At 45.0% G+C, this 22058-nt stretch overlaps 2 protein-coding genes across 21 annotated transcripts in view; both read right to left on the reverse strand.

The window, feature by feature from the left end:
* Positions 1 to 315: 315 nt before the first annotated feature.
* On the reverse strand, positions 316 to 18157 carry LOC110470153 (uncharacterized). Of its 16 annotated transcripts, none has more exons than XR_014954961.1 (9): positions 16157 to 16288; positions 11195 to 11237; positions 10556 to 10598; positions 10362 to 10421; positions 8988 to 9086; positions 7837 to 7979; positions 5175 to 5286; positions 1828 to 2141; positions 316 to 582 (listed from the first exon to the last, which is right to left on the reverse strand). XR_014954961.1 is itself a non-coding variant. In XM_085578436.1 (9 exons), exons 1-7 carry the CDS (start codon positions 16387 to 16389, stop codon positions 5260 to 5262), a joined length of 678 nt encoding a protein of 225 aa, XP_085434562.1. In that variant the 5' UTR covers positions 16390 to 18157; the 3' UTR covers positions 316 to 582; positions 1828 to 2141; positions 5175 to 5259. The 16 variants fall into 16 exon arrangements, 4 of the variants coding, with proteins under 4 accessions (XP_085434562.1, XP_085434563.1, XP_085434559.1 ...); XR_014954962.1 differs by lacking the exon at positions 16157 to 16288 and adding an exon at positions 15815 to 15860; XR_014954959.1 differs by lacking the exon at positions 16157 to 16288 and adding an exon at positions 15511 to 15631.
* A 154-nt stretch (positions 18158 to 18311) lies between these two features.
* Positions 18312 to 22058, reverse strand: part of BMP3 (bone morphogenetic protein 3) — an 81226-nt gene continuing 77479 nt past the window's right edge. For all 5 annotated transcript variants that reach the window (XM_085578430.1, XM_085578429.1, XM_085578431.1 and 2 more), the window contains one exon: positions 18312 to 20073. In XM_085578430.1, the coding sequence (XP_085434556.1) occupies positions 19882 to 20073 (192 nt within the window). In that variant the 3' untranslated portion in view covers positions 18312 to 19881. The remainder of the gene's footprint in view (positions 20074 to 22058) is intronic.

A 22058-nucleotide genomic window follows, 5' to 3' on the forward strand; every position in this document is an offset into this window, starting at 1 on the left:
ACTTTCCGTGGGATCTCTCCTCTTCCTTCCTCACCAAATTCCCACTGTCAAAACCCAGCTTGAGGTACAGATCCCCATCCCCTCAATCTCTCCAAGGAATTGGGCTCGGATTTCCCAATCCAGCAGGGCAGAAATGCTCTTGTCCTTACTGTATATCCTAATCACAGTAATTGCTTAAGAAATAATTGAAAGAAATTAAAGGAATGAAGAGAAATTAAATAACAACTGCCAGCTCCAACTAAGGGATGCTCAAACCCCTTATCAATAATTTGCTTTAATTAACCAACTCAAACAAAGTAATTAACACCACATTGATACAGTATGATTCTTTTTAATTGAGTTCTAGATAAATATTGCAGAATGTAAAAACCTTTGTAAACCCAGAAACTCTTTCAAGAGATAGACAGGGCACAGCTGCAGAGAGAGTCTTGGGGTTCAGGGGAAAAAATGCAAAGTTTTCAGTCTTTAGCATCTTCCACCCTCTCGTCACTGACAGCAAACACGGCTTCAGCCTCGGGAAAACACGGAGAGTCAGGGATTTTACAGATCCTGGTCTCACCTCAGCCTCTCAGCAGGTACAGTCTGCAGGGAGAGGGAAGGAAAAGGGTCAGAATGGACAGCCTACTTCCAGAAAATCATCACCATTCATAAAGCACTAAGCAGAGCTGTAAGAACTTCCCCAAAGGTTCATTTCCCTGCGGACTGAGGGCTCTCAGTTGAAGCACGGGCTGGACCTGCCACGGACAGACTCCAGGAAGCCCAGAAGTAAAAGCCACTGGGCCAATTCCAGAAAACATTCCAAAATCAGGCTCCTAGGATGTGCCCATCTCCTCTCTCACCTGGAGGTGGAAGCACAAGGAATGATCTTCCCTCCTGTGGGTTTTCTGGGATCTGCAGTGAACCGCAGGGGGAAGAAAACAAAGCCTGAATATTTCGCACGACTGGAACAGAAAAGTGGGGAAAAGGGAGGCAGGGGCACTGCTGGGGTGATAACTGGGATCCAGCCTCTCCACACCAATGGAAGCAGAGACTGAGTGACAGAGCCTTTGGGACCACTTTGCTGGGATTCATAGGAAAACGGGTGAGTTTTATTTTGGCAATAAAGCCAAGCTGCTTCTCACCTCATCAGCCGGGTACAGCAGCAGCACCCGCAGGAACCTGGCCAGGTGGCTCTGCCTGGCAGAGGGCTCCCCACTTCCTGGGAATTGTGTGCTACGGGGCTGTGCCACTGGCCATTAAAACAGTTCCCACCTGGCCCTTCACAAAGGCAAGGTGCTTTTTCCATACAGCAAATGGTTTTTGAATTAAGAAGATAGCGCTACACTCAACTGGAGAAGAAAAAAGTGAGAGCTGTTAAAGTTTCCTAAGCCGGGCAAAAAAGAAAACAAAATAAAACCAAAACAAAACCTAATATAACAGTGGGGAACAAAAAAACATATCAAGCATATTTCAAGAGAGTTTAAAATGGAATGAGGTGACTTACTTAGAAAGCTTGAAAAGCTGCAATGCTGCAAAATTCTAATGCTGAAAAAAATGCCTTTTCTTATATCACATTTTAGCCCTGAACTTGCAGAAAAACCCTGCCAAACTAACAATTCACCACATACAGTTCTTGAGTCATTCCTGTCCTTGAGCACGAGTCAAGCTAAAGCTATGGACACAAGAAAAACATAAGTGACTCAATGCTGCTCCTTTGGAAATTACAGAATCACAGGGAGGGTTTTCCTTAGCTTAGGAAAAATGCACACCCAGTTCAGCACTGAATAGAAGGGAAGTCAGGAGATAAATGCTTTGCTGTCAGAGACAAAAATTTAAATAAATATTTACATTAAACCAGAAGTCTACAGATGGTCTGATCAGAAGTCTTTATTAGAAAACCAGCCCTGGGGTATCCTCTTAAGGGACACAGGAGGAACTCCTTGGCTGGGACACAGCCTCGCTCAGCGCTGCTCCCATGGCTCTCGGCTCTTTGCCAGTGCTTGCAGTGTCCCCGGAGATCCCAGAGGATGGCAGGGCCAAGGCTCATGTTAGCCCTTCTCCTGCAGCTCAGCGAGTGTTTCCTGCCACGCTCCCTGTGCAGAGCAGCCACAACGACTCGATGGTGCTCAGCCCTGCCTCCAGGCTTTTAATATCACATCCACCTGCAAAATAATCAGGGAGATGTCACTATTGAGGCAGGACAGGAATGAGAAGACTCTGACTCAGAAGGCTGTGAGAGTAGAACTCTGATTTATTCAAAATACACTGCTCTTTTATACAGAGCTCTGCAAGGACCAACTCCATCGATTCTGAAGTGAAAACAACCCAACCATTGGTGCAGAGTGCTTGACACACAGTGATAGAACTTAACTATAAACAATGTGAACAACAAGAGAGATAAAGAATTATTTACATTCTTTCCCAGCTCCTTCCCAGGCTTTTTGCCTGGCTAGAAACTCTCAGTTTCTTTCTTTGACTGAATCTGAGACCCACAGGGAGAGCTTCTGGCTTACACACAGGATTTGACAACACAAAGAGCACGTGTGGATGTCAGAAAGGGATCAAATCTCATCTCACATCACCGATTCTTTTCATTTGATTCTTTCCCTGCTGCTCTCATGCTTTAAAAGCTCACCCAGCTCTAACACCCACACAGTGGACAGTTTTCCATCCTCGGTGTCAGAGCCACACACTCAGCTTTAGCTGGACAACCTTCAGTCTCCACTGTCAACTTCCTTACACTATGTGCTCCCAGCTCTTCCTACCTGCAGCCACAAGATTTTAGTAGAGCAAAACATCAATCAGCTTGATTTATGATGTCAGATTTCAATACAAAGCTACAGCAAAAGCATTGGGTCCATTTCTCACTCTGAAGCCAAAAATCCAGACACAGCACTCCTCCAGAACCCTGAGAGGCAGCCTTGGACTCTGGGGCTGCAGGATGCAGTGAAAAATTGCACAGACATCAGGAACAGTGCAGCACTGGCTGGGAGAAGCAGCATTACTCTCCAAGAAAAGTGCCATTCTGCAGCCAGGTTAGTGCTGTAGAGAATTTCACTGCCAGGCCATTTTACTGCCAAAAAAGAAGGTATCATAGCTGTAGAATTAAGAAAAAAACACAAAGGTGTGAGGGTGAACATCCACAGCAATCCAGCAAAATAAATGTGAACTTCAGAAAAAAACAGAAGCATTAAAATAGTTCAGGTGAACACTGTCCATCAGGACAATGCTTGCATAAAAGAACTCTGGCATAAAGCCTTGATTCACGATGTAGTTATTGAAGAATACCTTAAAACCACTTTTCAGTGCTATAAACTGACTAAACCCAAGCACACTTTCATTTTTCTAGACAGATTTTAAGAGGGCTGAGTGAGAGTGTCAAGCACATAACTCAGCTGTCAGATTTGCCTTTGCCCACCTATTATAGTGTGACATAGAAGTGAGTTTTCTCAAAGAGTTGGAGTCAAACTAATCAGCTATCAAGTTTCGATATTAACACTTAAAGTGGCCACTAAAAGCATTAGCTGGAACAGAAGAGAGAGTTCTCTTGGGGGTTCTTTGCTTTTAACCCCCTTTGTTCACACCTACAGAGGGGAAGCCACACCACCTGTAACTGGAGTAGAGCAGAGCCCCAGGAAAAGAAAGAGGGGTGAAGGGAATAAAACCAAACCAGCCCCACCACAAGACAGAAAGATAAAAAAAACACTTAAAATATCCCAAGCAAACCCTGCAGAGAGAGAGGGAGAGAGGAAAAAAGAGCCCGTTCCACCTAAAAATTTAATATCATGTGCCAGCAGCACACTGCAGAGAAAACAAAAATAAGAGAAAAGCAAGTGCTCAGCCATAAAAGTTCAGCAGCCTGCTGTAAGATCTCAACCGTGCTGGGAGCTTAAGGCTTTTAACCCTATCCTGAAAAAAGAAAACTTTACAAAACCTTCCTCCTGCTTAATCTAAAAGAGAGACAGCCCAAGACCTGAAATGTCAGAAGAAAATGAGGGAAAAACCCTAAGTAGAAAGAAATAATAGAGTAGCTTTAGCTAGACTTTTCTTGTATAGCTACAGACTAAACCAATTTTCTCCTACAACACACAGACTGCATTTTTAAGAGGATACAATGACTTAAGCTAAAAAAAGTACAAGAGTAAAATAAAGAAAGAAAAAAAGTTAAAGAGGGTATAGTAGTACCCTCTAGCTTAAAAAAAAAAAAATCTCAGTTCTTGAGACCCTCAGCCCAAGGGGAGGAAAAAATGGGGGGGACTGTTATCCCAAAACTAAAGAACTGTTATTCTTTTAGTCCTTAGCAAAACATCCTGAAAAAGAAACCCTATAAGCAGTTTCAGTCCATGCACAGTGGTGAGAGCACTGTGACTTGGAAGGGGAAGTGTCACAATAGCAAATTTTCTCCAGACAGTACCATGTGTGACATAGAAACACAAAAAGTTACAATTGTGTTTCCTAGAGATCTATAACACAAGAGAAACTCCTCTCTCCCTTGATAAACTAAAAATCAATTATCTAAAGAATAGTAACTTGATCAAGAATCCAAGTTGTGCCTCACTGTGTTTTAGTAGAAAATGAGTGGAAGGAAGAGGAATGTTTAAAAGGGTTTCATCCTAAATTCTGTGTATTCCTGTTGTTCCAGTTGTAGAATAATAAAGTTTTCTCCTTTGTTTTTAAGCTCAAGCCTGCACTGCTCTGTTCCTAATCACAGCTCACAGCATTCAGTTAAAAAAAAGTCCATTTTCATAAAAGCACTGACGTTGTGCCAGTGTCAAACCATAACCCCACCTGAGCAAGGACAGGTTGGAGCCCCCCAAGTTCTGCCTGAGCCCCTCTGGCCACGCTGCCTGACAGCCTATTTGGGGCTTGGTTTGGGCACTCCTCTGATCCAAACAGAAGAAACCTTCCCGTGCCCTGGGCCTGGTGAGATTTGTTTGGCTGGAATGCAATTTCTCATACAAAAGGCAGACCTGGCTGTTTTGGGTTTTTTTTTCTAGGATTTGTCCTACACAGGTGATGTTCCTCACAACTGAGCACTCGGATGCCAACAGCAGCAATACAGAAAATCACTCTGGGATGGAGCAGCAGGAAAATCTGCCTCAAGACTTCCCAGAGACATGACAGGAGCACCCTCAGTGTGATGCCTGGTGAGTGAAGTGGAGCTGGCAGGCTGACCCACAAAATTCTGTATTTACCTGTCCACGGAGCCAATACTGAAACAGAACAAATCTCTCTTGTAGTCGAAGTTCCTTGAGCTGCACCTGGAGTGTCCTTGAGCAGTCACAGCAGAATAAGCTTTCTACCATGCTGTAAGTAAGAAATAAGAAATAACATTTATTCTGAAGAAAATAAAAGGAAGCATCTCTCCCCATCCCTTTTCTTAAAAAATAAAATAATCATGCGTTAGAATTTTTTTAAGCATTCATTCCTGCTTTACACAGTGTAAATGATGAGCTTTCATCTTTCAGCCTGAATTTGCAACAGCTCCTCAGGCTGGCTATCAGAATCACTAAATTGTGACATTAAAGCTCATCCCATTCCACCCCCTGCCATGGCAGGGACACCTTCCAGTGTCCCAGGCTGCTCCAATCCCAGTGTCCAGCCTGGCCTGGGACACTGCCAGGGATCCAGGGGCAGCCACAGCTGCTCTGGGCACCTGTGCCAGGGCCTGCCCACCCTCCCAGGGAAAAGCTTCCTCTGATATTTCATCTAACCCTGCCTTCCTTCATCCTAGGGCCACTCCCATCCCAATGGCTCCGTGTCCCTGTGAGGAATCCCTCTGCCTGAGGCCACAGAGCACCCACATCAGAGTTCCAGGGGCTCTGGGGGACACGAGCACTCTGGACCCTTGACCAGGCTTTTATCAGGTCATTCCTAAGTCAGAGACCCCCTGAGCTGGAAGGGACCCCCAGGGACCATCCAGTGCCACCCCTGCCCTGCCCAGACCCCACCAACCCCACCCTGGGCATCCCTGGCAATGCTCTCCAAAGGCTCCTGCAGCTCTGGCAGCCTCGGGGCTGTGCCCGTGCCCTGGGCAGTGCCAGCACCTTTCCTGGTCTCCAAGCTGAACCCCTCCAGCTCCAGCTGTTCATCTCCTCCAGGCTGAAGAAACCAAGTGCCCTCAGCCACTCCTGGCGTGGCCCCTAAGAGCCCAGCCCTTCCCATCCAGATGCCTTCAGGAATGTTTTCCAGCCTGGCTGTGCTCAGGAGCTGCCAGGAACCACACACTGCTCGGAGAGAAGGGTTTGTGATCCAGCTGGCACTTGCCCACCCTGTCCCTGGGTTACAGGGCACCCATCTCTGTTTAAAACATCCTGAGAAGTAACACGAGTGTCCAGCAAGAAGCGAGGATTGCATTTTCAGGGCTGCTGCTACATCTCTGCCATCCATGAACACTCACAGCCAGGAGATGTTCTCAGTCCCAAGGCAGCCCTTGAGCTGCAGGACCCCAGAGTGCCTGGCACAGGCACCAGCTGTGCAATTCTGGGCTTTACCTTACAGTATTTGAAGCTATAAGACTGCTGACACTAATTCTTCTTTACAAGGACAGATTTTTTTTTTTTTTGAGTCATTTGCTAAGGGGAAATTTGATGACTTGTGAATCTGTAGTGTGGGGTGCTAGTTACCTGTGTGCTGCTGTCACCAAAGTTCACTGAAAGAGGAGAGGTTTTCATAAAAATACTGTGTTTTCATCTTGGGACCAGGCTGACACTGCAACTGGTAAACACTCAGACTTTTAGTAAATGGAGTGTGTTTCCAGTAGCCAGGAACAATAAGCTCCAAACATATTCTTTGACATTTCCTCCTTTGATTTAGTGCTGCTGAACCAATAAAATAATAGTGACCATGATTGTGCAAATGCTTTGCTGCTGTGGAAACTGATTCTGCTGGGCTTTGCAGTTTATTCCCAAAGGATAGGAAGCAGCATTCACTCACCTGACCTTGCCATAGCTCGTTCCATTCCACACCTGGCTCTGCACAGTGGAGCAGCAGTGCCCTGTTATGGCTACTTGTAGTGGCAGATGATTTTGGTTTTTCTGATGTAACTGCAGTGGTCGGGTTTTGCTAAGATAAAATGACAAGCTGGGTCCCAGCAGATTAACCAAGGGTGATGGGTGGACTGACAAAGACCAAGGAGTCTTGGAGTCACTTGGGCAGTGCTTTCCCTTGATTCCTGTCAAGCCTCTGCCTGTGGTTGTGTCTTCAGTTCATTAACAAAGTTATGGGCTTTACTCATTGCTCTTTAGTTTACTGAAGGTGGCTGCAACTGTTCAGATGTGGATTCAGAGACTAAAATTGTTTTTCCCAAGGTTATCACAGTGAAATTATTTACATATTCCAGGAAAATGTGATGGCCTTTCAGAATATCTTCATGTCTCTCTCACTAACAATGCAAGAAACTGCCTTTCTGATGGTGAAGGTTGGATTCTGTGGTAGGAGATGCTTGTCCTTCATTTGCCTGGACAGCAGTAGGAAAAAGGAGCAGAAAGTTACTCTGCACCACCTCTGGAAAAGTTTTTCTGTGCATTCAGCTCAGCCGAGGGTTTATTGCCTCCAAACTTGGAGCACCACACCTTAAAGAAAGTGGTGTGATTATCCACAACCTTCCCTACAGGAAATCTTGCTCTCTAATCTAGTACTGCAACATTTGGTGCTGCTGGGACCAGGCAACTTATGAGAAACTCCTCTGATTCTCTTAAAGTTAAGGCAGATAATTACCCCCAAATTCCACTGGGGAAAAACCCCAGACTGCTTAGCTAAGCTGGATGTAAGTCTCTGGCATGTGGCTGGTGTAGCAAAACCCAAAAGTCAGGAATAAACCTTTCCCCTGTTTTCTCCTTAATAACATTTTCCTACCATTTGGATCATCTGGTGCATAACAGAGGTGGCATCTGTGTTGTGGCACTTCCCCCACTGGCAGTTGATGGGGTATTTTTCTTCGGCTGCCTGTCTTCTTGAAATTTGTAGAAACTGTGCTTCTGAGGCAAGATGCTCACTGTCTGTTAAATTTAATTGAAATTTGTTGTCAGTTTTAGGGAGGAAATTACCCAAAATATGCCTAAGAGTGACCTCATCAGCCTTATTTCCATTAAAAAGCAGGGTAAACTGATCTCATCGTGACTTTTTAGTCCCACTTGTTCTGACCCCACCAAAAGAAGCAGAGAAGTCTGCCACCTTCCAGGCATTTTTATACTCTAAGAAGATGTAAATAGACATTTTTCCATGACAGCATCCTCTTGGTACTATTATTCTTCCTTCTCCAAATAACCAGTGGGAGAACAGTGGGTTACAAGTTCTAATGAAAACACCAAGGGAAACAATTCCCAACAATTCCCAATTCTTCTCCTAGGATTGCTTCTTGTTTCCTCTCTGTCTTCTAAATTTATTAGCCATAGAGTATGGAGTAAGGAAATTATTTATCACCTTGTTCTCCAGAAGCCTGAAAAACAAAACAAATTTAAAAAAAAAAAGAAAAAAAAAAAAAGAAAACCACATTTGAAAGGCAGATCCTCATCAGCAGCTGGCCCATCTCCTACAGGGACCATATTCAAGCACACTTTTGGTGCACTTGCCTGAACCTGTCAGGGCACTCGATGTTAGCAGAAGAGATTTTTTGTGAGGGAGAGGCAAGGGCAGGAGAAATAATGTTCCAGACAGCTCAAATCCATCACTGTGCCACCTCCTGTGCAGCAGGTCCTGCGACAGGATGGGAACTGAGGGGGTTTGACATTTAAAAGGTAAAGACACCAGCACAAGGTGTCATTTTGCTTTTTCAAGGAAGTGATTTCCAAATCACAAAACCATCATCCCACCTACCACAACCTGAAAGCATCTTGATTCTCTTTTCAAAAGCACAAGGGAGGCCTCAGAGTTCAGCAAGTTCTGCCAGGGCAGCCCTTGGTGTCCCTGTCTCCATTTCTGTCACTCTTGCTTTTATCCTCAGCCACAGAATTCTTCTCCTGTGGACAGGAAAATTGTTCCCATTTCTCCTGTACTCCTCTGGTTACCTTTTCTCCAAGCTGGGCAGGAGCCACGTGAGGAGGCTGGGATCCTCTGTCAGCTCTGGTGGCAAGGGCAGCACTTTGTAAAATCTCCAGAACACGGCTCTGAAACAGAAAATGCAACTTGTTCTTTTACAGCCCAGATCTAATTATCTAACCAAAAAGGAGCAATTTGGCTGGTATCTGATCAACTTCCAGGTAAAATGAACACCACCCATTCTCAGCACTCCAGAGAAGGAAAGACACTCCCCAACACTTCATACTACAGGTGCTGCTCTTACAAGAAGCATTCAGGTAGCAATGCAATTTTCTCTTTTTCTCCAAAGTTTTGATACCTGAAATGCTCAGGGTGGATGCTCCCAAACCTGAGAGCTCCTGGCACGTGAGATTCCCTCCTGCTGAAGCACTGCTCAGGTAACAAATGTGCTGGCTGGGGAATAGAGACCCCAAAAAGAAAAGCCCCCAACTGCAGGAGCAAAACGTGAGGCTCCATATGGAAGGAACCTGCTCCAGTTTCAGGGGATAAGGATGGGACTGGTTTAGACACAAACAATTATTTCCCCCTCCACACATAGACAAAACCAACAAGGAACAGATTTTCAAGAGGACCAAGGCAGAGTCAACTGTTCCTTTGTTTGGTACTTGAGATCTCGAAGCCACGCAAGCTTCTGTGGTTTGGGGTTTCTTGGAACTTTCTTTTTCAATTCTTACCTGGGAGCCCTCGTCACACAAAGGACTGTTGAAAAAGGAAAGAATGACATGGAAAATCCTCTGCTAGTCATAAAACTCATAGCAATGTTTGTCACACAGCCCTTCCCCAAGAAATCCACTCACAGTCTGTTTTGTACTGGAAGCCACAAAAAAAAAAAAAACAAAAAAAAAAACCCCACCATCAGACATTCCCAAGGAATACCTGCTCCTAAGAGCACAAAACCCTGGTTCCCTCTGAGTGCCAGCTCAGGGCTTCTTCTGGACTTCTCCATTTCCATTCCTATCAAATTTAATCACTAACAGCCATTGGGAACAGTCAGTCTGCAGCCCAAACATGCAATGGAAATGGAATTCTACAAGGTGCTGTTTCTAAAATACTTCAGTTGAACTCAAAGTTACTAATCTAAGCCCAAAGAGGAATTGCAGCTAGTTGGAGCAGAATATTCTGTTTTCTTGTGCTCACAGAGCATACACAGCACAGCTCATCGTGTGTTAGTGTTAAGAAAACAACAAAACCCCCACAGAAATAACATTTTTAATTCCAATATGAAACAGAAGAAAGATGCTTCTAATTGACTATCTGTGGGAGAATGGGGTTTCAGTGCATTTTTACGGCTGTTTTTAATACGTTCCTGAAGAATTACTGGATGCCTAAAATGAGACTCTTACCTCAAAACCAAAACTGCAGAAAAGCTGGAAAAACCCCAGTACCTTCCTCAGGTGCAAATACTGGTGTGACAGAAGGAATCTCTTTACCTTTATGTACATGTAAGAGAAAAAGCTGGCACTGTGGAAGAGGGGAGTGCTCCCAATCCACAAGCACGGATGCCAGCTCCTGGAGGCAGGGATTGATTCAGACTCACCAGCCCACCTGGCCAAGGTCAGAGCTCTCTGCCCACTGAGGACCTGTGTGAAAAACACCAATCACTTGGTTTTTACAATTTTAAAAGTTAAATGATAATAAAATGGTTATAAAAATAATCATACAATTAGAGCAATAAAGTTTAGAGTTAGGACAATTACAAGACAATAAAATCTGGACGTCTGGATGCTCTCAGACACTAAGTCACAAAAAGCATAACTTGTTATGTAAGGAATCACCCTTAAAACAATACACTTGTTGCATATTCATACATCCTTTATGGTTATCCATACATTCTATTCTAAACAAGAAACTCTGTCTGTTGCATGTCAACTGTTTCCTTTAATCCCCTGGCGACTTCGAATCTGAGCAAGGCCTGAAGAAATTCACTTCTTCTGATAAGAAGCCATAAATTCCTCTCCTTTGGAAGATTTAGGTGTTCCTCAAAGTGAGAATCTCATTCCTAAAAAAAAACTTCCCCCACATACATAGTCTCTGTTTTAACATTATGTTGTAACCTAAAACTACATTTAACACACTGCATAAGAGAAGTAATACAGCATAACTTTCTAACATTACACATATAATATTCATTGTAATATTTGCAATAAGCCAATCATAAAATATGCATTTTTCACACCTGGCAACCAGCAGGGACCTTTCTCCCACTCTCCAGCACGGACCTGTGAAGACAGAGAGAAGTTTCCAGAGCAGAAATAGCCAGAAGATGCTCTCTGCTTCCACACTCTGATCGATCATTCCAAAGGAAAGCCCCCACAGATCTCAAGCAACCACCTCTCATTTTTCCTCAGGAATCGCCGCTGCTTTGCCTTTCTGTGCAAGTGTTTCCTCCCATGCCCAAACCCAGAGCACATTTAGTCCATCTTCTCTTCCCCACTGCAGCTCTCCAGCACAAATGCCACTTCTCACAGACACCAAGCAAGCAGTCATCTCCTACAGGTTTTGGCTTAGAGAGTAAAAACTTTAGTGCCTCTGGCTACGTGATTAAAACACATAGACACGTGGGTGGCCACAAAGAGCTGATTCCATAGCACATTTCCATACACCTTCAGAAAAATCAGGATTGCCACCGCGTCCCTTTGCAGTGCTGAATCTCCTTCACCCCGTCCCCTATCCACAGACACCACCCCTCGCCCTTCCCCACTGCCAGAGCCCACCCTGGGTCAGGGGTGGCTCCGTGTGGTGGTAAAGTCTCTCCTCCAGCCCGAGCTTCCAAAAAAGGCTCAGCAGTCTCTGTTGTTCGGTCTCATGGTTGTTTATTGCAAGTTATCTAAAAGATTTTCTCCTTGGGCTGCTGTGGTTTGCTCAGAGCTCAGGCAGAGGCACACACACACCCTGACATCCTCTCTGACCCCGACTGCTTCTTCTCTCCCACCAGGGCTGCTGCTGTCTTTTATATGGTACATTACGTGTTACATGTTTGCAGTTTCTCCCAATGCCTATTACCTATATTAAATGGTGCTTTTCTATCTTTTATATGGTACATTACGTGTTACATGGTTACAGTTTTTCCCCAATGCCTATTACCTATATTAAATGGTGATTTTCTATCTTTTATATGGTACATTACGTGTTACATGGTTACAGTTTTTCCCCAATGCCTATTACCTATATTAAATGGTGCTTTTCTATCTTTTATATGGTACATTACGTGTTACATGTTTACAGTTTTTCCCCAATGCCTATTACCTATATTAAATGGTGCTTTTCTATCTTTTATATGGTACATTACGTGTTAAATGTTTACAGTTTTTCCCAATGCCTATTACCTATATTAAATGGTGCTTTTCTATCTTTTATATGGTACATTATGTGTTAAATGTTTACAGTTTTTCCCCAATGCCTATTACCTATATTAAATGGTGCTTTTCTATTCTAAACCAATCTGTGAGTGCCAACATCACCAAGAACATGGAGGTGAGGAAGGAGAAAGAGGGAGGACAGGGCAGGCCCAAATCCCAAATCCATCTTAAAACCTCTGACCCCCATGTACAAACTAAACCCCCCTGTACAGCACTCAAAAATTCTTCCCTCTACTTTGTGACTACTTCTACTCTAATATCTAAACTTTTGTGACTTCTTGTTCTTCCTGCAAGGTTGGTAAATCATTCCATGGCTCAAATCCAAAATCACAGCTGTTTGCAGCTGCCTGCCAGGGTCTCAAATGCTTCTGACCTGGGCCCGGGACATCCAAAAACGCCCGCGGGACATTCGGAGCTCCGACACCCGCGGCGCCGGCCGGGCTGCAGTTCCGCGCTGTGGCCACCAGGCGGCAGCAGCGCCGCCCGCCCGGCCCGGAGCGGGGGGGGGAAGGGGCGGGGCCGATCCCCCGGGAAAATCCCCCAAAATATTCCCCACGGAAAACAACGCCACCAAAAAATACCCTGCCCCTAAGCCAAGGACAACCAAAAAAAGCCCACCTGTTCTTTTAAACTGTATTTCAATGTATTTCTGTATTTTTATATTTTTCATCTTTATATTCACGTTTTCATATGCAATGTATATTGATGCATAATTATAATTTTATAATTTCTTACCTATATTTTATGATATTTTATATTTTTATACACAGCTTAATCTACTGATTACATATTTAGATTTCTATTTCGAAATGGCTTATAATGTTTAAAATAGAACCCCTGCCTCTACCCATATAAAACTAAAAAAAGCCCTTTCTTTTAAACTGTGTTTAATGTTTTTTAATTTCTATTTTCCACATTTATATTCATATTTACACTTAAAATGTATATTGATATATGGTGTTATTTATATTCTGTCTCTTCTTATTACTCATATTTATTTATCTTTTATATTTCTATATATATCTTTATATATTGATTATATATTTCTATATTTAGAATTATATCAAAATAAATTGTATGTTCATATTTTTTAAATAAAAACCTTGCCTCTAAACAAATAAAAACCAAAAAAGCCTTTTTTTAAAACTACATTTAAATATTTATATATTTTTCATAATTATATTCACATTTGCATTTATAGTTTATAATGATGTATTATATTTGTGAATATATATAATATATATAATAATGTAACAAGATAGATAAATTATTATTTATATTTCACATATACTGCTAATACTTATAATTTACTTACATTTAAATTTTTATATAGATCTTAATGTGTTTATGATATATTTCTATACAGGGATTTCTAATTTTATTATATTTATAATTTTTATAATAAACCTCCTACCTACTACCAAATAGAAAATAAAAATCCCCTTTATTTTAAACTATATATAAGTATTTCTATATATTTTTGATACTTAAAAGTTCTTATATATTATATTACAATATATTGATGTACTATATTCAGATATATAATAATATATGAAATATAATGTGTTATATTAAGACATATACAGTATAATATGTATTATGCATTGTATCGATTTCTATGATTTTGTAAATTTTATATTTACATATCTACATATATTAATTATAAATTTCTATATTGATGTTTTATGTGGATTCTGTTTATATTTATAATCCCTATTTGTATTTATAAAAACATATAAAATACTCTATATAAAACATTATAATATCTTAGAATAATATATATTATTTATGTTACATGTTTTATTTACATGTATTCTGTTTATATTTAAAAGTGAAATTTTGTTTCTATGTATTCTGTTTATGTTTAAAATTGAAGTTTTCTATTCCCATTTTCATATTAATAGATTTGTTTTGTTTAGTAATAGTTATGATTTTCCATTTAAATCCAATTCCTAAAAATAAAATGACGAAACAAACAGCATCAAATGTCCACCAATACCGTCCAAATAAATCAGCCAACCAACTGCAAAAAAACCCCCACTACACTCTCTACACTAACAATTCTTATCACATTTCAAAAATAAAAAGTTAAAAAAAAATAGAGAAACCCACACAGCAAATCACAAAAACCACTAAAAAGAAAAAAAAAACCCAACTAACTTACTAAACACCAAACCCTACAACAGACCCTGAACGTCGCTAAAAAACAACCAAAACTCCATCTCTACACTAACTCATAACGAGAACCCAATACTCTGTAAAATAATTTTAAACCCCACCAAACTAATTCCTGATATAAAAAAAAAAAATCTAAACTACTAAGAAACAAACAAAAAAAACCACCACCCAAATAACTACCTAAAAAATCCACTCTATAAATACCCATGTTCCCAGAAATAAAACGAATAAAAAAGAACCCCCTAATGCATCAAATTACAAAGTAAAAAAAAAAAAACAAAACCCACAACTTATATTAATTAACAACAACAACAAAATTATTCCTTAGCCAATGAACCCATAATGCCTCAAACCATCAAAACGAAAATAGCACCTAGAAATAAACACGGCGCCGAAAGATAAATGGAACCTTCAGCAATAGCTCCCTAATTATACGCAACAATAAAACATACAAGGCAATCAAATAAACCAAACGAATAAAACGCCTGTAATAGAATAAACAAGAATGAAATGATCGATATTTTAAAAATCTCTCTAATTAACTACAGGACACTCCCTCAAACCCAGCGAAACCAGCACTGCGCACTCGCGCTAATAAAAGCCACCACAGCAGAATTAAAAACCAACCCTCTACTTCATGCCACGACCCATAAAAACCATTGGAAACCTTTAAAAACGCATCCTTTAAAAACATAAGAACCGAGCAAAAAGAAATCCAACAACAGTGAATAAAAAAAAAAACAAAAAACAACTTGTCATCAGCATCTGCCCAAGAACCGCAACAGCAGAGAAGTTCAGCACGGCCCTTGTCCTACAGCAATGCGAACAAAAGAAAGCGATGCAGTGAAACGATGCAGGGAAACGATGCAGGGAAACGATGCAGGGAAACGATGCAGGGAAACGATGCAGGGAAACGATGCAGGGAAACGATGCAGGGAAACGATGCAGTGAACACCTCAAAGCCACCGCAGCGAGGGAGGCTGGAAGATGCGGAGCCGCGCTCCCGGCCCCGGGCGCAGCGCGGCTCCGGCAGGAAAGCGGCTCCTCCGGCAGGCAGAGGCGGCGCCGCGCCGGCAGACCCCCGCCCGCTGCCCCCGGCCCGGCGGGGCCGGCACCGGGCCCGGGGGGCCCCGGCGGCGCCCGAGCCCCGCGCCCGGAGCGGACGGAGCGGCGGCACCGGCCGGCACCGGCCCCGCCCGCGCCGCCTCCCCCGCCCGCCGGCCCGGCCAAAGCTCCGCTCGGCTCCGCACGGCTCGCACCGGCGCGGCTCCGGCGGGCCCGCGGCAGCCCAGCCGCGCCCAGCTCCCCTTCCGCCCCGGCCAGCCCCGGCACTGCCGGCAGGGCTCCGCGCCGCACCCTTCGCTGCCGGGCCGGGGGCAGAAGAAGCGCCCCGAATGCAGCGGCACAGCCCGACCCCCGCCCTGCCAGCGCTGCCACGGCTGCAGCTCCCTTCCTCTGAAGCCCCGACTCTGACACCACGCTCCGGCGATTATCCCCCTCCAACAAGGGAGAAGAAATGTGCGCTCCCCTTCAACTGCGTCCCCTAGAAGAGCAGAAAAGAAGCGCCTTGCCTCAAACCATGGCAAAAGGGGGCTTCTTACCTCAATCCAAACCCCTTAAAAGGGGGGACAACAGGACTGCCCCCTCCAATTCAACCTCAGGATGACGAAATTTCAAAGGGAAAGAAGGAAAGTCCCGGCTGCAAAGGCGCACCGGCTCACCTGCTGCTTCTCGGCACAAAGGTTTGTCCCTCGGCTCCTCCTCTGAGCAAGGCTCCACGTATCCAGGTGGAGATCCAGGTGATCACCCGGACCCTGTCCGAAGCGCCCACCATCCTTCCAGGAGACAACCCCGGGAGCCCCCCAAAAACTCCTCTCCTCCAGCAGCTCCGTGCAAAAGCCAGCGGAGGCAAACCCTCGCCCTAAAACCTCCCCCCCGGCAGGAGCCGCCCCTCCTCCTCATCCTCACAGCTCACACCTGGGGCTGCTCGGGGTTTCTTTCCAAATGAGTTTAGAGCTAAAGTCCTATTCTTTACCAATAGCTGTGAAAACGAAACACTTGCCAGGTTTTAGTGTTATACGCACACCCCTCCCAGGGAATTTTGGGGCAGTTTTGGGTTACTCTGCGGGACGGCACCCAGCGTGACCCCCCCCCATTCGCCACCCACCCGCTCCTCCACCGCAGTGTGCGTCCCTCTCCTGGGGACCTTGGGGTGCCCCAAATGGCATCAGAGCCCCGAGTCTTCAGCCCCTTTTCCTGACCCCCGAAGAAGGCACAGGGCGGGTCCAACTGCCCCAAACAGCAGCCCAGCACTCCCTTCCAGCCCTTCCCACACCTCCATCCCCCCCAAAAGGGACTCTGCCACAAGAAATGGGGGGCAGCCCCCGGAAGGGTTGAAGCTCCTGCCCAGCCTCGCTGTCACAGGCCAGGGGCAGAAAGAGGGAGGAGAAGCAGAGAGGACATAGGAAGGAAAAGAAGACCAGTGTGCAGGATGAAATTGGAAGCACCCTCCCCTCCAAAAAAACCAAAAAAACACCTGGGATGGGCAGTATGACATAGAGGGATTAAAAAGAACAGGAACAGGGAACAGGACACAAGGATCCCACGAGGAACAATGGCACGGGGAGCACTAGAGCCACAGAGAATAAAAAGGAACATGAGTGAGGCATGGAGAAGGACACAGAAAAAACCAGAGTGCCAAACACATGGCAAGGACAGAGGGATACAGAGGCACAGAGGGAAACAAGGACCCAGAGGGGAAACAACCACAGCACATTCCAGTGGGGGGATGATGGGCAAGATGCTTCTCCTCCAGTCACTACACGAGTTTCCTTGCAGAAATTGGTTTCCTTGCAATTTCATGCTCAGGGTCTCCTCCAAGCTCAACATGTGAACAAACATGTACTCCCAACATCACCTTCCTTGGGGCAGCACAGACCCACCGGGGGAACCTGGAATCCAAGGATGGATCTAAACATGGGAATCCTACTTGCTACTCTCTCCACCTTTTCCCCAGCTTAGCCCTGGGCTGGGAAACAAAAGACAACAAACATTTAAAAACCAAACTTGAGGTGTCTTGAGGATGCCCATGCCTGGGAGAAAGCCCTTCCCACCACCCTCTTGGCCTTTTCCCACTCTGAGGAACTGTGGAAATGCACATCTAGAGCCAGGATGGACAGCCTGGGATGTTTTCTGCCACAGCCCTGAGCACCAGAAGCCTGCAGATGCTCTGGATTGCAATTCACAGCCTCAGTGAATCCTACATGGGAGAACCAAGTCATTTGTGCCCAGAGGAAATCCAAGTCACTGTTTTTAATAGTTAAAATATCCGTGGAAGTTACTGGCTGCTTACAGCAGTGAGCTTCCTATGGCCTCCCATACTTAGGGATTTATCAGGAGAAGCAGTTTCTGGTTCCTTCCTTTTGAAGCCCAGCTCCAAACGGGAAACTTCTCACAACTGCTCCTTCAGAAGCTCAGGAAAGCAACTCCCTCCCCTGAGTCATGTATCACCTCCCCGAGCCCCCACAGTGCTTTTGTACCACCTCCTCCCAGCTTCATTTAAAATGTGAGAAGCCTGCAAGCTCTGCCTCCAGACCCAGGCACATCTTCCCTGTGCCCCAGCACTGCCCCACCTGCTCAGGTGCTGCTCCCCCCTCTGCTGGCCCTCACCACGGGCTGAGGTGGGAGAAACTGCAGGTTTTGTTTCCCTGGAAAGGCTCTGCCAGGCAACCTTGAATGTTCTTGGAAATGTCTGAGTGCCACACAGGAAAACATGGATTTTTATTTGAAAGTAATTTTATTTTATGCCTCTCCAGAATTCCAAGCACAACATCTGTATTACTGAAGGAAAACAACACAGACCAGACAAGCTTATCCATCAGCAGTGAAACATGCCCTTCACACTGTGGGTGCACCTGTCCTTTGTTCATCTCTGCACTGACAGAGAAAACTGCATGGTTTGAAGAGTGCTGAGATAAAGGAGGATACATTAGGAGGGCCATGGATATAAAATAAATTAGAAGCATCGGTAAAAGTTTCTTTCATATACAAAATAACTTTTCCTTTTTGGGGGGCGATTTTCACTTTTTAAAATTGACAGTCTGTACACAGATAAACCTTTCCCCAGAAATCATTTAAAAATGCTGGTTTTACAAGGAAAAAGGAGCCACTTAAGAACCCATCCTGCAAACCCACAAGCCTCTCCTCAGCTGAGGGTGCCAATCTTTGGAACCAGTTCTGCCCCGGGAGTGACACTCTGCTGCTGATGTGCTCAGGGCCTCCAGAGTATGGAAGAACTGAATCACCACCCTGCTGGCTAAATCAGAGCACTGAGTGCCCCATCCAGTCCTTTCCTGAACAGCTCCGTGGAGGGTGACTCCAGCTCCCCCCTGGGCAGCCCCTTCCACTGCCTGACCATCCTTTCCATGGAGAAATCCTTCCTAATGTCCAGCCCGACCCTCCCCAGGTGCAGCTTGAGGCTATGGCCTCTGGTCCTGTCACTTGTTACCTGGGAGAAGAGGCCACTGCACACAACCTGGCCACAGTGCCCTCGCAGGTAGACACCCCACAGATGATTTGCAAGTGTGTTCCAGGACACGTGGTGAATGAGTTACTCGGACACTTGGCTGAGCGTGGCATTTCCACAGCCCTGGCCTGCTGAGTTTCCCTAGAAATCAGAGTGACACACTCAGCAGTCCTGCTTTGAGCTCCTGTGCCACTGAGCTCCCAGGAGCTGAATTACAGAGCAGGACAAGTGAAAAGGAACTTGCACACCAGGTGGGTAACCTCGTACCAAGGAGATGCACGGTCATCTGCAGCTTTCAGGATGTCAGATTTGTTTTGCTGCCTTGCTGTACTACTCTAAAACCTAGGGCAAGAAACTTAGCTTTAAAATGAAGACTATTACATTTCTAACCTCCCCCTGCCATTAGTCACCATTAGAACAGAGATAAGAAGTACCAGCCTGTGCTGCTTCCAAAATCTTGTACAAAAATAGATCACTATGTCCTTTGGGCAGTCTCAAAAGTCTGCAGATTCTTCTTTCACCTCTGGCTTCCAACAGGTACAGTCAGGTCCCGCTCCCAAGCCTTGTGTCTCGGTTAGAATCACGGACAAATGAAGTTTGTATTCACTTCCCTTGGAATCGCTATTTGGAATCCATCCTGGTCCCATTCTCATTGCTTGGATTTCTTTACATTTTCTCTTTCTTGTCCCAGGGAAACGCATTGGCAGTGCAAACACGAAGCAGGTATGATGAGACTCCTGCCCACCCCCTTCCCCAAACAGCAAGCCATCACCTGGCATTGCCCAAAGGGCCCCCAAGGCGTTATCTGCACGCACAGGACTCCACTGTCATGTTGGGGTACACCTTCAGAACCACGTTCTTGTTTTCATCAAAGAACAGGATACTAAGAGAAGACATTTTGTCAGGAACACAGCAAGGCTCGGGAATGCCGGGGACGACTCCGACAGCTCTCACAATGCTCTGGATGGTGGCGTGGTTGGACGGCTTCATGGCCTGCAAGAGAAAGACGTGGCAGAACATGTTACTGCACCCACATTGCCATGGATTCATGTACTCTACAATAAGATTGCTTTGTTGAAGACCCCTCAGCTGGAACATCAGTAGCCAGTGGCACTGCTGTGGAAGTGAGCCTCCAAGACAGCCATGCCTCATACTAAAATGACGTTTTCCTCAGGGAAGAAACTTTAAAGGACAAAGTTTCCTAAATGTATAGAAAGGGGACACGCTTGGGTTTGCTCTGAACAGAAAGCAAATCTGCCTGCTAAGGTAACTGTCATTAAGATGTTCATAAAAATAAAAAACCAACACAGAGAAATGAAAAGCAAAAAGTTTTTCTCCGAACCCTGATCCAAGTATCTGTACAAGAGATAGGTGAGTATGAAAACTGCACAATACACAGCTTTTAGCCAGGGAATTTTGCTTTGGTTTTTAGAGTTGCTCTTACACACACACAAGGTGGGGAATCAAAACAGTTCAGCGTGTATCCCATCACATGTCGCTGGGAAATATACAGAACGAGGTTATTTTGGCCAAATGTTCAATTTGCAGTTTTGCTGCAATGAGAGATGATTTGGTCCTGTGAAAAAAAGTCAGTCTTATGTTTAGATATGGACCTGCAAAAAGCGTAGGAATAACTGTGAATTCCAGCTTGTCACATCATTTGCACAGCACATTAGTACATGAAGTTGTAAATCTCCATCTAGGCTGATCAAAGACATTTCTGTCGGTTTGTTTTGAATGCAAGAGTACCTATACTCCTCAGCAGTAGCAGCCAGGGATTTAAAAATATGTTTTAGGTTATCATACAACTCAGATTTCTGTATTATTTCTGTCTTCAAAGGGAAGTGAAAGCTCTGGTAGTGCCCAGCCATGCTTCCTTTCTCAGCTGCTGGGCAGCATTCTGCCCAAAATAACTGGGAGCTAAGCCTGCTGATCACATGCCAAAAGGTAGAACACCTACTGAGATCCCATTTCCTGTAGGCAGTAGTACTAAAACCGGGACTCCAAACATGCCACGTAACATCTCCTCATAAACCTTCTCCTTCAGATATGGAATTCAGGGCCCCAAAATGCTAAATTGCACCACACTGACTTCAGGCTAAGCAGCACCGAACGGATTTCAAGCATGGCTTTTGGTGGGAACAGCCTGGACTCACGCTGTCCTAAGAGAGGTACCTCTGACTGGGCAGGGTACAACAGAGAACACCCTGCACGCTGGCCCCAGCCCGTGAGGAGCTGCACTGGTCCTTCAGCTGCACCCTGAAGGACAAGCAGCTTCAGCCAGTGGGAATTTTACCGTGACTGGAGCAAAAGCCAAAGTCCCACACTTCTCAGGAACCTCAAAGTCCCACGCCAGGTCACGCTCCCAGCACATGTGGGTTTGACAGCAGTCAACCAGCTGCCTAGAAGCAGGGCATGGCTAAAAACATTGCACATCTGGAGGTGTGGGGGGGCACATCTGTTCTCCATTACCAACAGGTTGTTAACTCCAGGGCCTCAGCAAGGGGACATGACGTACCCACAGGCACAGACTAGTCTGTTCTTGCCTGAGGGTCAGGGTATCCTTCTGCAAACACGCTCTCAGTAGCAGCAGGTCCCGTGATGCTCAGCTTTGAGGCCAGCCACTGCAGCTGGAGGTGGGCAAGTCATCTCCTCCTCCAAGCTCCTTCTGCAGCTTGCTTTGTCTGGGCACCATCCCCTTTGGTGCAATTCTTCCACCCATCACTTTCAAAGGCTCCTTAAGCCACTGAAATGCCACATATATTTTGTAACCAACTGCTCTGGCTTCACTGTGGCAGGACTACAGACTCTGGAATGAAACACTGCAGTGAGCCCAAGAGCCCTGTCTTTACTGATGTTTCCTGCAGCTGTTACTTGTGCATACCCCTCATTTTAGGCCAGCCTCAAATCCCATGTCCTACTCCCAAGTTTGAGCAGCCTCCAGGACCTACGTGTTGCTAAGGACACTGGACATTTGG

The sequence above is a fragment of the Lonchura striata genome, chromosome 4, assembly GCF_050655825.1.
Source record: "Lonchura striata isolate lonStrDom1 chromosome 4, ASM5065582v1, whole genome shotgun sequence".
Lineage (NCBI taxonomy): Eukaryota > Metazoa > Chordata > Aves > Passeriformes > Estrildidae > Lonchura > Lonchura striata.